The sequence below is a fragment of the Sardina pilchardus genome, chromosome 5 (assembly GCF_963854185.1).
Source record: "Sardina pilchardus chromosome 5, fSarPil1.1, whole genome shotgun sequence".
In the NCBI taxonomy this organism is placed as follows: Eukaryota; Metazoa; Chordata; class Actinopteri; order Clupeiformes; family Clupeidae; genus Sardina; species Sardina pilchardus.
Genome location: NC_084998.1, coordinates 18,221,373 through 18,238,959, shown reverse-complemented (window position 1 = coordinate 18,238,959; position 17,587 = coordinate 18,221,373). Strand labels below are relative to the sequence as shown.

Sequence of the window (17,587 nt, the reverse complement as noted above, 5' to 3'; positions counted from 1 at the left end):
CCCGTCTCCTCCTCTTAATCGGGTGAGAATGCCAACACTGTTTTGACTAAGACAGCCTTCTTTTCTTTTTTTTTTGTTGCCCTTTCTCTCCCCTCCTGTCTGTCTGTCTGTCTGTTAGGCATCGCCGTGGATAAGAAGGGCTTCATGTACTTTGTGGACGCCACCATGATCCGCAAGGTGGACCAGAACGGCATCATCTCCACGCTGATCAAAGCCAACGACCTGACCGCCGTGCGACCCCTCAGCTGCGACTCCAGCATGGACATCAGTCAGGTGAGCAACTGCCCTGTCGTCCAGTTCCCCCCGCCGCCGCCACAGCTGAAGCTCCTGCCGGCTCAGAGGTATCGACCCCCCCCCCCCCCCCCCCCCCTCCTCACATCTTTCTCCTTAGTCTGCCATCTTATTACTCTCTCTGACTAACCATGACTGTGAGCTTGATAGCGGCAGCAGGGAGCGTCACAAGGCCAGTAAATCCCTCAGCGTTGGTGATTTGGCATCAGCTTCCAGCGTTTGGGGTGATTGGAATGAGAGGGCTGCAAGCAGAGCGTGACCTTGTCTGAGTCTTAGCTGCTTTGGGCGTTCTGAGCGAGTGAGAAATATAAAGTCGGACGTTTCAGGTGTTTTATTTTGTTATCTGTTGTGACTCACAGGTGCGTCTGGAGTGGCCGACAGACCTGGCGGTGAACCCCATGGACAACTCGCTGTACGTGCTGGAGAACAACGTTATCCTGCGCATCACCGAGAACCACCAGGTGAGCATCATCGCCGGGCGGCCCATGCACTGCCAGGTGCCGGGCATCGACTACTCGCTCAGCAAGCTGGCCATCCACGCGGCGCTGGAGAGCGCCACGGCCATCGCGCTGTCGCACGACGGCGTGCTCTACGTGGCCGAGACGGACGAGAAGCGCATCAACCGCGTGCGGCAGGTGAGCGCCGGCGGCGAGATCTCGCTGCTGGCCGGCGCGCCGTCCGAGTGCGACTGCAAGAACGACGTCAACTGCAACTGCTTCGCCGGCGACGAGGGCTACGCGGCCGACGCCGGCCTGAACGCGCCCACCTCCCTGGCCACCTCGCCCGACGGCACGCTCTACGTCGCCGACCTCAACAACATCCGCGTGCGCGCCATTCGCCGCAACCGCCCGCCGGTGACCAACACCGGTCAGTTCCAGGTGGCGTCGCCTCACGAGCAGGAGCTCTACGTGTTCAACCGGGACGGCTCGCACAAGCAGACCGTCAGCCTGGTCACCGGCCAGGTGCTGTTCAACTTCAGCTACGGCGGCGACGGCGAGCTGGTGTCCGTCACCGACAGCGCCAACAACACGGTGAGGATCCGCCGCGACGTGGCCGGACCGCTCCGCCTGGTCCTGCTGCCGGAGAACCAGGTGGTGAGCCTGGGGTTGGACCCAGCCGGAGGCCTGCGCTCAGTGTCTGCACTCAACCAGGAGGTGACGCTACTGAGCTACGCAGCCAGCACAGGCCTGCTGACCTCCAAGGTGGACGACACGGGCTGGACCAACTTCTATGAGTAAGTAACTAAGGGCCAAATTCTCCCATTCACGCATTTTTATGCACTTTTAGTTACACACTATTCAGTTACGCGCATTCTCCCATGATTGCTTTAACGAAATTTCTCTTTTGCTCTGAGATTTGTTTATAAAGAGTCAAGATCTGCGTGAGGTAGATTCATAATTTTACACTCACTGTTGAGAAAGAAGGTTTCAATGGCAGCGACTTCTCAAATGATCAATTTGTCTATGCTAACAAAGCTGTAGACTGACACCTGCAGTTTCGATTATACAGTATAGTAGATATTGGCATAACAATACCAGCCACCATTACAAACTAATCAGAGACAGGAGAATATAAATGATGCTGGTCGACAATTGTGCAGGCGCCTGAATGAATGACCAGTAAAACCTGACACAGTCGGTAAGCTCCAATATCCAAATAGGGTGATTGTAACAGGGTTTTCCCTATTTAACAATGTAGCCTCATTGATTAGGTTAAATCAGGAAATATGCCACCTTGTGACGCTGTAGTAGGAAAAAACATAATATTGAGTGTATAGTGTATATTGAGCACTACATTTGATACTGTAATGTGAATTTGTAACGTTCTGTGTAACCTATATGTATTTAGAACTAGGCCTACTGCTGACATCGTCCAATATGCTGTTTCACCTTGTAGTGGCACTCGACCTTAATATAGCCCAGATGCGCTTAGCTGGAAAGTTGCTTAAGTCAATGACAAAATGTAGTTGTATACATAAGAAACACCTGGATTTTGGAGTAGCTCCTCCCAAAGCGCGTTACTGGCTTCATGGCCTGTAAATTACAGACTTAAGTGAAGGACAGAATACGCTACCCCTAAGAAGCTGAGGATTTTTTATATTCTGGGTTTTTTTGTGTTTTCTTTGTATGTGATATCAGCATTTTTGTTGTTGGTGAGTCATCATTTGAAAACAATGTTGTTTGGTTATCCAGCATTTCTTCTGAATGCGTGCGTGAGTTCATGAGTCTGTATTGTGGTCAAGTCTGAATTTTGTTGCAGCTGATTAGAGGGAAAGCAACAGCAGTGCTTCAGAAATGTTCATGCGAGTATTTCAGCACTAGGTCGCCACCCAGTGTTTGCTGTGAAGAACTGCTCTCATGCAGGACTGACTCTTCGACTGCACTGCCTGCACTAGTTTACATCCTGAAAAGGTCATTGTATAGTTGTCTGCTCCAGGTTCATACCGGAGCGAATAGTCTGTCTAAACAATAGCAGAGTGACATATGTGGTCTAGATGCCTAAGAGGCTGGTGTTGTGAGTTGAGGCAGCCTGGTGTGAAGCTTGTTTAACCCATGACTATTTTCCCCCTCCACTCCACAGATATGATAGTGAAGGCCGCCTAACCAATGTGACTTACCCCACGGGAATGGTGACGAGTCTGCATCGCGAGATGGAGCAATCCATCAACATTGACATTGAGAGCTCCAACAGGGATGACGATGTCACGGTCATCACCAATTTGTCATCCGTCGAGGCATCATACACCGTGGTTCAAGGTGAAAAATTGGTTTTGAAATGCTGTTGTTAGATATATGTGTCGGTGTGTAGCAAAATAAATATATATTTGTGTGTGTGTGTGTGTGTGTGGGTGTGTGTGTTTATGTGCCTCTGCTTGTGTTTTTATGTGTTATTTATCTGGTTTGTGCCTATATGTACATTTCTGTGTGTGTATGTGAGTGTCAGTTGACTCATACCACAGTCAGTCACACACTCACAGCGCATGACATAAATCAGTTCTGAGCCAGAGTATTGCCAGTGACTCGGTAAATCCTAATCTAGGGCACAGGAAGCCAAACAAATGTGTCTGGCCTAAAGCATCACCCACTCACCGCTCCCTGGCTTTATTTCAGCCGTTTAGCAGCAAGAGAAAGCGGCTGAGCAGGCAATAGTTCCCCCCCACCGTCCCAGAGGGGGGTTAGTGTGACAGAAAAATAAACGTAATCTCATCCCGCCGTGTGGAGCCTCGTGGAGCGCTGAGACCGCGAGTTTAAGAAATATATGTGATAGCGCGCCCTCTGAGGGTCGTAAAGACAGGAAAAGGAAGCCAGCCGCCTTAAACTGAGCACTTCATTTTCACGCAATGCTTGCAGTTTGAACTCCAATGGCCTTCGCAAAGTACATTTTGCCTGTTGGAAGTGGCAAAAGTTTGGCCCTCACCCTGTTTTATGAAGATAAACAAGATTTGAAAGCTGTTAGCGGTTGCGGCTTTTTCTGTTAACTTCTACTCTGAGATGCACTTAGAAGTTTCTTGTGCCCTTGATCTCACTGGTGATTGTGTTTCCAGGTGCACTGGCCTCGAAAGCAGTGTGTGATCTAATTACGGCGTGTAGATGAAATTTGAGCCACCTGTTCTGCTTTTCTGAAAAGATACCCATTTTCCCCCCCTGGCAATCACTTGCGATTTACTCAACAAAAAAAAAATAAAATACGATACCCACATCATCTTACTCAAGAGACAGCTCTTCCTCTTAATACAGTTCCTTCAAGCAGCTCGAGACTAATGTTCTCGAGCAGCATTAAAACAGAACTTCCATTACTCTGTGTAATAACGTGATTCTCTCTTTTGCTCACTTTTCCAGATCAAGTGCGAAACACTTTCCAGCTCTGCTATAATGGCACGCTGCGCGTCTCCTATGCCAACGGCATGGGCATCAGTTTCCTGACCGAGCCGCACATCCTGGCCGGAGCGGTCAGCCCCACCATTTGGCGCCGGAACATCACGCTGCCCACGGACAGCGGTCTCAACTCCATCGAGTGGAGGATGAGACGGGAGCCCACCAAGGGCAGGGTCACCATATTCGGCAGGAAGCTACGGGTGGGTCTTTCTTCCGCCACTCCACTTCAGTTGTCACCATAAGCTGTGAAAATGACTTGTTAGATACTTAGGAAGTATTAACCAGAAGAGCAGCCTGTCGAACTTGTACCAAACTGACCTAATGGCCACACTTACTATATTGCCATGATGTTGCCATTTTTGTTGTCAAATATTATTTCACTTAGTTTAAGCATTTGCCAGCTTTTCGCTTAAAATAATTTCCTTCATCTGTGTAGCTTTGCAGACTCACCATATGTGGCTGTGTGCTACTCTGCTTCAGTTTTTGCGAGCTGTGAAAATGACTTGTGAGGTTGTGAGAAGAGGAACTTGTTAGTGCTAGAAAGACCACTTACCATTTTGGCCGCACTTACTGCTTAATATGATGTTTTGTTAGACTACCTCACTAAACGTTGCTCTGCACTCAGTATAGATAATTAGATATAATCAGTATAATTAAAAGAAAATTAATGGGGGGTTTTTTCTGATTGTGGACACACCATCATGACCCACTCCCCTCCATTCTCTCCCTCACACAGGCCCACAACAGGAACCTGATTTCCATCGACTTTGACCGCAACACGCGCACAGAGAAGATCTACGACGACCACCGCAAGTTCACGTTGCGCATCATCTACGACACGCATGGCCGTCCAGCCACCTGGCTGCCCAGCAGTAGCCTGGCGCCGGTCAACTTGACGTATGCCCCCAGTGGCCGCCTACTGGGACTGCAGCGCGGCAGCATGAGCGAGAAGAGAGAGTTCGACACCTTTGGACGCATGCTCTCTCGCACCTTCGTAGACGGAAAAGTCTGGAGTTTCAGCTACATGGACAAAGTGAGTTTTAGTGTAACCGGCCAGCCACCATGCTGATTTGGTAGAGAATCTCATTGGTATATGTATAAATATATACATGGTATCTTAGTGTATTATGGTATTTCATTGTCTCATTATATATTATTGTACTCAATATTTTTTTGTTTGTCTGTGTACTTAAACTTCTCTTTCTCTCCACAGTCCATGGTGCTTCTGCTTCAGCAGAGCCAAAAGCAGTATGTGTTTGAGTTTGACACCTCTGGTCGGATCTCCTCCGTCACCATGCCCAGCATGGCCAAACACACCATGTCCACGCACGTGTCCGTCGGCTACATCCGCAACACCTACAACCCCCCCGAGAGCAACGCCTCGGTCATCCACGACTTCAGCGAGGACGGCCGGCCGTGCGCCACCTTCTACCTGGGCACGGGCCGACGCGTCCTGTACAGGTACGGCAAGCTGGGGAAGCTCTCGGAGGTGCTTTACGACGGCACCTCCGTCACGTTTGGCTACGACGACACGGCCGGCGTACTGAAGATGGTCAACCTGCAGAGCGGTGGGTTCTCGTGCACGATCCGGTACCGCAAGCTGGGCCCCCTTGTGGACAAACAGATGTACCGCTTCTCGGAGGAGGGCATGGTGAACGCGCGCTTTGATTACACCTACCATGACAACAGCTTCCGGGTGGCGAGCATCAAGCCTGTCATCGGGGAGACCCCATTGCCGGTGGACCTGTACCGCTACGACGAGATCTCGGGGAAAGTGGAGCACTTCGGCAAGTTCGGCATCATCTACTACGACATCAACCAGATCATCACCACCGCCGTCATGACGCTGAGCAAGCACTTCGACACGCACGGGCGCATCAAGGAGGTGCAGTACGAGATCTTCCGCTCGCTCATGTACTGGATGACGGTGCAGTACGACAGCATGGGCCGCGTCATCAAGCGCGAGCTGAAGATCGGCGCGTACGCCAACACCACGCAGTACCGCTACGAGTACGACGGCGACGGGCAGCTGGTGGCCGTCAAGGTGGGCGACTGGTTCACCTGGCGCTACAGCTACGACCTGAACGGCAACCTGCACCTGCTCAACCCGGGCAACAGCTTCCGGCTGCTGCCGCTGCGCTACGACCTGCGCGACCGGCTCACGCGGCTCGGCGACATGCCGTACCGGCTGGACGAGGACGGCGTGCTGAGCCAGCGCGGCTCCGACTTCTTCGAGTACAACTCCAACGGGCTGCTGGAGCGCGCCTACAACCGGGCGGCCGGCGCCGACTGGAGCGTGCGCTACCGCTACGACGGCCTCGGACGCCGCGTCTCCCGCAAGACGGACGGCGGCCAGCACCAGCAGTACTTCTACGCCGACCTCAACTACCCGGCGCGCGTCACGCACATCTACAACCACACGGGCGGCGAGATCACCACCTTCTACTACGACCTGCAGGGCCACCTGTTCGCCATGGAGGTGAGCAACGGCGAGGAGTACTACATCGCCTCGGACAACACCGGCACGCCTCTGGCCATCTTCAGCAGCAACGGGCAGATGGTCAAGCAGCTGCAGTACACGGCATACGGGGAGGTCTACTTCGACTCCAACCCGGACTTCCATCTGGCCATCGGCTTCCACGGCGGCCTCTACGACCCGCTCACCAAGCTGGTGCACTTCATTCAGCGCGACTTTGACGCTCAGGCAGGCCGCTGGACCGCGCCGGACCACAGGCTGTGGCCGAAGATTGGCAAAGAGCCGGCGCCGTTTAACCTGTACGCGTTCAAAAACAACAACCCGCTCAGCGACATGATAGACGTCAAAAATTATGTCACGGGTGAGTTTATTTTGGAATCACTAATATTATCACTAATATCGAATATTACTCTATATTAAATGATATATATCATATTATATATGTTATATATACTGTATATCATATAGATATTATTTACTTTGTCATCTAGCTTGTGGTTTTATGTTTGTATGGTGTTGTTGTAAAAAGCTTTTTGCCTGTATGTTTCCACTGTCGTGTGTGACATCCCTTTGCATTGCTCTGCAGATGTAAAGGGCTGGCTGGTGATGTTCGGGTTTCAGCTCAGCAACATCATCCCCGGTTTCCCCCGACACCCTATGTACTTTGTGGACCCTCCCTACGAGCTTCTGGCCAGCCAGGACAGTGACCACTCACGGGTAAGCACCTGGGCTCAGGGCCGTTTTACAGCATGGCTATTTTACATAGGGACTCGTAGAATTGTTTTTTTTTCTCCATGCATTAATCCATTCCTTCTAAATGTGGGACAACTGAATCAGGCAAATAGCATGGCACTCAGGTTGAAATTATCTTGTTATAGCTGTGCTAGGAGGAATCATTGTCAGTGCATTAGGCTGCAGGCATTAACAAGCGAGACCCAAATTGCATTATGCAGCTATGCACCAGCAAGCATATGAGCCAGCAAAATTCAATCAGCCCGAGGCAGGGATAGAGAATATTACTCGAAGCGAGACCATATCTGTCATGACTCGCGTTGCCATGGATACTAATCGCTGACCCTTGACCTTGCATTTCTCGCAGCTCATTACGGGAGTCCAGCACGCGGCGGAGAGACACAACCAGGCCTTCATGGCTCTGGAGGGGAGGCTACTGAACAAGGCGCGGCGAGCCAAGCGGGACAGGCCAGGCTACTGGTTTGGCACCAAAGTGCCCATCATCGGACGTGGCATGATGATGGCGGTCAAAGACGGGCACGTGGTGGCCAGCGTGTCGGGCATGGCCAGCGAGGACAGCCGCAAGATCGCCCAGGTGCTCAACAACGCCATCTACCTGCAGGGCGCGCACTACACCATCGAGGGCCGCGACTGCCACTTCTTCGTCAAGCTGGGCCTGGCGGACGGCGACCTGCAGGCGCTCGGGCTGAGCAGCGGGCGCAAGGTGCTGGAGAGCGGCGTCAACGTGACGGTCAGCGGGCGCTCGCGGCGCGGCGTCACCGTGGAGCTCCACACGGCCGCGCTGGCGTTCAGCGTGCGCTACGGCCTGACGGCCGAGACGCTGGACAAGGAGCGCGCGCGGCTGCTGGAGCAGGCCCACCAGAGGGCGCTGGCGGGGGCCTGGGCGCGCGAGCTGCGGCAGGCGCAGGACGGCCGGCACGGCGAGCGCGCCTGGACCGACGGCGAGAGGCAGCAGCTGCTGGCCGTGGGGAAGGTGCCCGGCTACGACGGCTACTACGTGCTGCCCGTGGAGCAGTACCCGCAGCTGGCTGACAGCAGCACCAACATCCAGTTCCTCAAGCAGACGGAGATGGGGAGGAGGTAACAGAGCGGCGCCACGCTCTCACACCAAACGCCACCTCTGGAGCGGGCACACGCCAGCTCCACAGGGCAACCGTCGCTAAGACTAATGAGGAATGCGAGTGAGCTGCAGTGAACACTGGCAGAACCAAGACTGAACAGAATTAGGCCAGTTTGGACAGTGCATTTCAAAAGCACCCATGAAAACAATGAGAAAAAAAATGACATTTGTTCTGTTGTTAACTATCTTTTTTAGTCAATAATGTTTCCACTCATTTGGTTGGGTGGGAATTAGGGTTTGTGACTGAAGAAGCAAAGCATTCATGAAATGCTGGTGGATGCTTCAGCCATCCTACAAACATGTTCCTCTGAATTGCTGTCTGAGGAATCTGCAAAAGAAAAAAAAAAAAAAAGAAAACGTACAATGTTTGTATGGCCCAGAAGACGCAAACACCTTTTTGTGATGGACCTTTAAAGGGACTTAGACCTGAGAGCTCATTTCAGGTCGTATACAGATGTACCCAAACATGGCCATAACACCCAGAGAACGACTTCAAAGGTGATGTCTGTTGAGTAGAACTGTATATGAACCAGGAAATACACTTGATTTCCCCTCTTTGTATTTGCACTATATGACAATCATGAGAAAGTCACACGTTTCATCAGAGATGGCTGTGAATAACAGCACCCTGTGAGGGTGAAATGTTTTTTTTTATGTAAAATATGTAAAAAGAGTGATTTTTTTTATAGTTGAAGGAGATGCTGGGTGAAAAAAAAATCTGTATTGTCGCCATTGTTTATACTTCAAAAATTAAGTCTTTTGAAACTGTGAAACACATATTGAGTGTCCGTGTAAAACACTAACATTTGTTTAGCACTGTAGAGCATTGAGCTGATCTCAGAGTTGTAAATTTCTTCAAAAAGGACGTGGCTTTTGTGGTGTGTTGTGAATCGTCATAGAAAGAACTGCTTTGCCATTTTCATGTTATACTGTATGCCCCATGGCAGCGCTCATTAATTTAATAATTTAAATATCCCCGAGCATTGTTTTAATAATTTCGCTCTTTCAACTATTGTTTCTGCCCCCGAAACATTCTCGTTTTCACTGTGAAGAGACACAGTATGGATGTTTTGGAATCGGAACAAAGACACATTACAAGAGTAGAGAAGGATGATGATTTTAACAGAATAAATGGTTCGATTTTCAACTTCAAATGTGTTTATACTTTCACTCTGTTTTTCTCCCTCACCATATTAGTCATGTATTCAAATAAACCATAGACACTGTATGTATGTACTGTATGTACGTATGTATGTATGTATGTATGGGTGTATATATATATATATAAAACAGTTCTATAGTTATAGCTATAGTAGAAATAGTTCTATATATACAGTCTATGATATAAATCTCTAATATAGAAATGCCACCTTCATAGCCACCTCACCATACTCCACCCAAGTCTCACACTGACCTGTTTTATACAAGCCAATGTTCCGGTTTACACAATATATTTATGAATGTCCAGTGTAAATATTGTCTGACTAAAAGGGTTCCAAGGATGTTGTCGACATAAATGGTCAGATCTGTGTTCTGGCAAACAGACCAAATCATTTCCTGTAAACCACACGTGGGAAAGGGACGATCAGAGACCAGCTTTAAATAGCATAGAGCAGTCTGGGGGTAAGCTTACACTGACCCAATATACTGCAGTTATGGGGGAGGGGAGCCCTGGTTGGCCAACTTATTCAGACAACTTTTCACAGAGGCCTAGTTAAATTAACTGAACATGTGCATACATTATTTTGATAACTTGTATTAATTGCCTGTAAAATGTTGCTGGATTTTCCCATGGCGCAAATATCCGGTTAAGCAACCAGGTGCTGCTATCTTATTTAATTTACAGTGTGTCTCACATACTCAAGTCATTTTTAACGATCATTAAGTTTTGCAGAGGGCAGAAGTCCTTGACTCCTGTTCCTATCATAGAGGTGTAACAGTCGAGTGTCTCAGCACAGTGTCAAAAAGACATGCAAGCCATGTGTGACCATGACTGTACAGCCGCACCCACTAACACATCCTATATTCTGGGGTTGCACATTTAACATTTAAAAAAGTGAAAAGGCCCTTAATGATATATACAAATCAGTCTAGCTTACCTAATTAAAGAAAAAGAGATGCTACATCTAGGCTACATCTCAAAATAGGTGACAAACTCATGTATCTTGACTTGTCTTCGCACCAAACAATGTTTTTAATTGAGTTCTACAATTTCTTCAAAGTTTGTCTCTGCCTAGCAATTCCAGTTCTTATTTATCAATTTTACTTGTTCTTATACACATAATAATAATAATAACAATAATAATATGATTTTCTTGTATGAGTCTATAAAGGAGCAGACGGAAAGTAGACTGGGCACATTTATTTGTTGTAAGATCAGTAGTGTCAGGAAAAATGTTGTGGAAAACAAAACAAACTGCCACACGACTCAAACATCGGTGACAAAATGTGGCTATATGGCACTGGCTGCTGCTTAATGCAATGATAGCACTTAATGGCCTTGTTTTGTAAATGTAATATAAGGCAACTGTATGGTTTAGGCAGAGAAACATTGTAGAATAATACAAACATTTCCTTCAAGATCCAGCCTCTAGTTGGGCAACGGACATTGTTTATGTAAATCTGAGGGTGTTTGGTCAAAGAATGATATACTCCCCTTGACCCCTATTTGTAGTTGTTAGATATGTTTCATGGTATCTGTATCTGTATTACTCTGATTAGCGCAATACATTCAGCCAAAAGAATGGTTTGATTAAGAATTCTCCAGTCCTAACAACAAAGTTCAAACTGGACACATTCAGGTGCTAGTAAAAATCCATGTCTGCTTAAATCCTTGCAATCACTGCAGGTACAGTTACTATGCAAGATATTATTATATTTAATACATGTGATATAAAACAAAGTATGCTATTTTAACAGCAGCTTAAACAAACAAAAACATGGTTTAATTTATACATGATTTCATACGCACAGTAGTCATCTCTAACTTAAGATCATGTAACACCTAGAACACTAAAATAACAATCTTCAAGCTTTTGTCACAAGGATAAGAAAGTGTCTTACAGGCTATACATCAGTGTATCTTATGGATTCTTCTGATGAGGTCAGGGGTGGGAGGTCGTGGTCAGGTCATCATGTCCCACAGACAGCAGCAGCAGAGGGCAGCCCAGCAGGCCGTCAGGCAGGTCCCCGCGTCGGGCCCAGTGTCAGCTGGACGCTGCTGCTGCTGCTCCACCACATACACTGAGGAGGAGGACGACAGGGAGGGTGGACATACAGTACATGAGGGTCAAAGGTCAAAGTGCGTGGACAGGGGACAGAAAATCACATGGACACACAAGTCACAAGGTCAGGAAGGAGGAAGTGCAAAAGAAGAAACATTTGAGGTGAATACAGTCAAACAGAGCTGTAAGAACAAAAACCCATCCTTGCCTCCTGAACAGAAGCTTAAAACACATTATTGTGACAATGGCCGATGATTGAAGTTGATTTTTTTCTGCTCTTTTAAAACGTATCAGAGTCGGGCTAGATTGATCAGGAAGTGGAACTGTGCTCTGTGATGACGGAAATGGGAAAGCACATGAGCTACACATCAAATACTGCGGTTGATTCAGTTCACTCTTTTGTAGTTGATTAAGAGGCAGCTCTGTGTTTGAGAATAAGATAAGATTGCCAAGCCTGAAACAAGTCTGGTGTTAAATACACTGTCACATGCAAAGCTCCAGTCAGAGGTGAACTCTGTTATCACTGCATGACTTTAGGACTTGACCATTGATGGTCATTTTCCTAGTACCACAGATATCTGGAAACTGGATATCTGGATATCGGAATCAGGAAACAGGCTTTATTCTTTCAATGATGTGCTGTGCATCAAGGGAGAGAGACAACTTTCTCCTGGGGGATACACTCATGTATCTAAACTACTGTAGTTAAAAAAATATCCTAAGCTTAAGTAGGTTACACTACACTCTGTATGAATATGGAACAGATGTACAGGGGTGGTCCCTGAGGCAGGTCCTCCTGGAGGGTCATTGCTCAGAACGACCCCCAACGAGTACCTGGCTAAATATTAAGCTAATGGAATGGTTTCTGTGTACTTGGAGCAGTTACTACTCAATGACAATGGGAAGGTGTGAAAGCTGCAAACACCAGGAAGTAAACAGAGGTGCCTTCTATTCAATCTTAAATCTAAATCTACAGAATTTATAGATGTGATACAAATGAGTAATGAACATAAGAAATTGCACACTAGGTACAGACAGCCATGAGTCTGATTCACTACTTTGTTACTTTATTTGGTCTGGTATGACAGAAACCAAACACAGGAAGCTTCTCTAGTGCTTGTGGGTTGTTTTTTAGAGGGTGAGAATTTGTGTTGTATTCAAAGTGGTCTTGTTTGCCTTCACATCAATATCCAAAAAGTTCCTCCAAAATGTAAAAGGCAGAGGAAGTTATTCTAACAATAACAAAACAAGCATTAAATATAACTTCTATTACACTGGACCGGTTAGAGGCTTGAGTGCTCCCTAATGATAGCTCAGTCACCATAAACATGTTCACAACACTGAGAGGTTACTGTCTCACTACCTGTGTTTTTCGGGGGCTGCCCGTACATGGCCCCAGGTGGGGCATCCTGCCATCCATACTGGGGTTGCGGAGGCCCCTGGTATCCCTGGTAGCCTGGCTGTGCTGGGTACGCTCCCGGGGGCCCGGGTGGATAGTTAGGGTAGGCTGGGTGGGTCCCATCTGGAGGGACTGGGTACCCTTGACCCTGGTACCCTTGTGCAGGATATGCAGGGTAGCCTGGCGCAGAGGGCCCGGCGTAACCAGGGGCAGATGGGCCAGGGCCCACGTAGGGAGGTGGCTGATCGTAGTTCATTTACAGCAACTAGGGCTTAGACCTACCTGTTGGCCAAGATATAAAAAATGTCATTACTCAACAAAGGTAGATAAAATACATATACTTAACAGAAATAAACGGACTTAAATGTGTACGAATTCCAGCCGGAGGCCTATAGCAGAATGACTGGAGCAGTGTGCCTCTGAAAGACGTCTTTGTCACAGAGTGTGATATGAGCAGAGACTGCTGACTCAACCTTACCAAGACAGCATTCCAGTTAGAACGCCACAGCTGCCTTAACAGAAGTTGGTCAAATGTAAAGTTTTATATGAGCATATATCCACAATAAATCTGCGCACAAATGCTGAGACGCACCTCTTCACGCACTGTGGACTGAGTGAAGAGGACAACACGTGACCTTTGTACCAAAATGACGAGAACAATTCGCCTTTATTCTTAAGAAAACTCAGTCTACACTTTGTCTCTTGATGTTTTCCAAACAACCGATAGAAAAGCCCACCGAAAACTTAAGGCAGACAAATAGGCCTATACAATATTTTATTACAACATAGTGATGTCACCGACATCCACAGAGCGCCTGAGAAAATTCCCATGTTGACTGATCAAGCAAAACAATATGATAAAAGGTTCAGCTCATTATAGGCCCAAAAAAAGATGGAAAATGCATAGCCTACTTTTCAAGGCAGCTATCGACAACAACCGCGTTTTGAAAGGTATCGTATGACTTACTCTGAAGTGAATAGTGGATCGCTGTGCCAGGCCGCTACTGTTTCCTTCAACCTGAATCCACCGCTTAACTTTTCCAGTTGTATCCGCTGTAGACGCTTCACGGTTAATCCATAAATCGCCGGCGGCTTTGATTTCTGTCACCCAAAGGCCCTGCTAAATTCAACTTGTCGATAGTGCTTCAGTGTAATGAAGTCAGTTGCTCGCAACGCGAAGTTGTCCTACAGCTGGTCAGGTGACTCGCGCTTGACAAGGGCTAAAGATACGTCACTAGTGAACGTAGTGGGCTTCCTTCTCAGTAAACGATGACCACCAGTTTCACACACATCACCGTCCAATCACTCCTTGCAATTCTAGGCCTTTGAGTAAAGCATAAAAAATGCTACAGTTGTCCAAAATAACGAGGTTAGGCTACATGTTACAAAAGATAAAAACTTGCACAAGAGCCTGATCCTGTCTTGAGTAACCAATTACTTGTGAAAGTTGTAGAAATAGGCTACTCATAATAGGCTGGTCGTTATTTCTGAGAAATGATGCACTGCCCTCTCCCTCCTCCCTTTGTGAATACACTGAACACTATACTATTTTTAAAAGATCACAAAAAAATTAATATAGAATACTGTGCAAAAGTCTAACGCACCTTACATGTTTTGTTTCAGCAGTGCTTTAAGGGCCATATAGTTTATTTCTCACTTTCTTAATTAATGGGTCATTCCGTGTCAAATCAGACAAAATCCAGGAAAATGGTTGCAGCACCGACTCGGATTTTCTTCAAAGTTTGTCTACACAATGTTTAGGTTCCATAACTAAAATCTGTAAAACATTTTTGTTCAATTCTATTGTTTTCATTGTCTTTTTGCCCTTGCCTTTTTACACTCTCTAAATGACCTTATCTTGGAGGCCATGTTAAGGTACTCATATCTTAAAAAGTATCATTCCTAGCCTGACTAAACTTTATAGAATGGAAGACAAGCATGTTCTCAGTAAGATTCACTGATTAAATGTTTGTACCACAGTCTCATTGGTTGTACAGAAGTCCCTAGTTTCTGAAAAAACATGCAAAAAAAGTGATATTGAGGGTCTCAAAACTTTTTTATTGGGACACACCTGCCATCAATGAGTCTTTTCTATAGAAGTATAATCCTTTGTTAATGTTGTCCCAAAATGTGAAGTCTCCCAATCAAATGAATTTGACAATAATAAGGATAAAACAAGGCATGTTTGTATTTTTGTGTCATTTTCATGCAGCTGAAAAGCTATGTGGGGTAGGTAGTAGGATCATGAAAATCTATGTGGAAATAGAAAAGTATATGGACATGTAGTGTGTAAAGTTCTAATATTGCATCCAAGCCCCGTTCACATAATAAATGCATTGTAGTTACAGGTGTTTTGGTAACACCAGAATAAACATTTACAATTAAAAAAGTGAAGTTTGGCACCCCCCTCTGGCAAAACAGTAGCATTTTGCTACTTTTACAAGGCATTAACAAAGGTAGCTATTTGAATGGAATGGAAAGGCTATATTTTACTTCTCGTATTCAAAAAGAAGCAGAAATTTCTAATACCCTGAAATTGAAAAGGATACCAAATACCGAATTATGTTCTTGAAATTATGTTTTAACGATTAATCTAAAATAGGCCTTTCATTAGTTGGTGGCTGTGAAGTTCTCAAAGGCCATTTGAATATCTTCATACGTCTTACACTGTTCAGAATGCCACTCAGGCACCGCAGCATGATGTGCAGGTAGGGCAATATGTGTCTATGATGGAAAATGGTGGGTAGGGTATGCCTTGGAGAAGTCAGAGGAGCTGGAGGACTACAAGGTCAAATTCCTTCACCCCAGTGGACCAGCTGCCATTCATGTGCTGTGTGCTGTGCCAGCCCCAGCCACTACCAGGACAGGACGGCAGTACGTATGAAGATATTCAGATGGCCTTTGAGAACTTCACAGCCACCAACTAATGAAAGGCCTATTTTAGATTAATGGTTAAAACATGATTTCAAGTACATAACTCGGTGGATTTGTCATCCTTTTCAATTTCAAGGTATTAGGAATTTCTGCTTCTTTTTGAATACGAGAAGTAAAATATAGCCTTTCCATTCCATTCAAATAGCTACCAGAGTTAATACCTTGTAAAAGTAGCAAAATGCTACTGTTTCGCCAGAGGGGGGTGCCAAACTTCACTTTTTTTTTATTGTAAATGTTTATTCTGGTGTTACCAAAACACCTGTAACTACATGCATTTATTCTGTGAACGGGGCTTGGATGCAATATTAGAACTTTACACACTACATGTCCATATACTTTTCTATTTCCACATAGATTTTCATGATCCTACTACCTACCCCACATAGCATTTCAGTTACATGAAAATGACACAAAATACAAACATGCCTTGTTTTATTGTTATTATTGTCATGGTTATTTGTTGTGGACACTTCAAATTGTGGGAAATCATGAATTAACTGCCGTATTTGAAGAGGAAATAGTGACTGATACCAAGTGAAAAAGATAAATAGTTTTTTTAATGCCCTAAATATCACACTTAATGCACGTTTTTCCAAAATTGAGGGCCCTTTCGAGAGTCAAGAGACATTTAGTACAGACTTTAAATTGTTTACACATGCTTATTATGAGTTGATCTTCCACCCTAGAAAATTTGGGGAGGCTAGGGAACATATTTGTCAAGATATTAATGCCCAGACATGGCATGTGTTTTTCAAGCTGTAAAAATTAAAGAATTTCAAGGTCTAAAAAAGATATGAAGACAGATGATTTCCACAGAAATATTTCACAGGCCTTGGTTTTAGGACCCATTGATGATATACACAAAGTTTGAACAAAATCTGAGACGGTGCAGCAACAATCTTATCTGATTTGACACGGAATGACCCTAATATGACCAGAACACAGGAGATATGTACACAGCAGCCCATGTAAAAACACATGAAATGTAGTTTTTTTTTCTGATACGAGTCCAATTTCAGTCTCAGATGTGTTGTTTTAGCAGTGTTATAATGACCTATCACCAAAGGGGGAGGCTCTTGATGGAGCTGTCGCACCCAGGCCACTGATGGGCATGTCTGGCCTGCCAGAAGCTGCTGGTAGATACAGCTACAATGAGGTCTCGAGATCAGCTGCTGACTTGACCGTGGCTCACCCTAAAACTGACGCTGCAGTGTCAAGAGCATTTTGGCAGGGCACGAAGTGGAGGAGCCACCTGAAAATTACTGTCATCTCCGGTGACGCTCTTCATTGTATTCACAGGGCAGCAGCAGCAGTAGCAGCAGCAGCAGCAGGTCAGGCCTCATCAGGGTTCTTTGAACAGAAACCTTGGTCCACACTTTTTCCACTCCTGGTGAGTAGCTGACATCTTCCATCTGTCAAAGTCTCGTCACCACTTCTGACACCAATATGTTAGGACCAGAACCAGTACCAGTACCAACCTGTTTCAACTTCCCCCTTGTGAGATTGGTCATTATA

The 17,587-nt window shown here is 46.2% G+C and overlaps 2 protein-coding genes across 2 annotated transcripts in view; one reads left to right on the top strand and one right to left on the bottom strand.

Annotated features, from left to right (window-relative positions):
• The window catches only part of tenm2b (teneurin transmembrane protein 2b), a 137,716-nt gene extending 128,053 nt beyond the window's left edge, over positions 1-9,663 (top strand). The window contains exons 25-32 of the mRNA XM_062535973.1: positions 119-273; positions 651-1,525; positions 2,872-3,047; positions 4,131-4,366; positions 4,903-5,199; positions 5,380-7,003; positions 7,229-7,359; positions 7,742-9,663. Of these exons, the coding sequence (XP_062391957.1) occupies positions 119-273; positions 651-1,525; positions 2,872-3,047; positions 4,131-4,366; positions 4,903-5,199; positions 5,380-7,003; positions 7,229-7,359; positions 7,742-8,479 (4,232 nt within the window). The 3' untranslated portion in view covers positions 8,480-9,663. The remainder of the gene's footprint in view (positions 1-118; positions 274-650; positions 1,526-2,871; positions 3,048-4,130; positions 4,367-4,902; positions 5,200-5,379; positions 7,004-7,228; positions 7,360-7,741) is intronic.
• A 1,199-nt stretch (positions 9,664-10,862) lies between these two features.
• On the bottom strand, positions 10,863-14,453 carry LOC134080366 (cysteine-rich and transmembrane domain-containing protein 1-like). Its single transcript, XM_062536779.1, has 3 exons — positions 14,106-14,453; positions 13,103-13,420; positions 10,863-11,758 (listed from the first exon to the last, which is right to left on the bottom strand). Exons 2-3 carry the CDS (start codon positions 13,392-13,394, stop codon positions 11,640-11,642), a joined length of 411 nt encoding a protein of 136 aa, XP_062392763.1. The 5' UTR covers positions 13,395-13,420; positions 14,106-14,453; the 3' UTR covers positions 10,863-11,639.
• Between the last annotated feature and the right edge of the window lie 3,134 nt (positions 14,454-17,587).

Excerpts from the sequence above, each read along its gene's own strand:
- LOC134080366 (XM_062536779.1), bottom strand. The coding sequence starts at position 13,394 with ATGAACTACGATCAGCCACCTCCCTACGTGGGCCCTGGCCCATCTGCC. Across the intron at positions 11,759-13,102 it reads GCAGCCCCCGAAAAACACAG|TGTATGTGGTGGAGCAGCAG; the intron begins GTAGTGAGACAG and ends CCTCCTCCTCAG.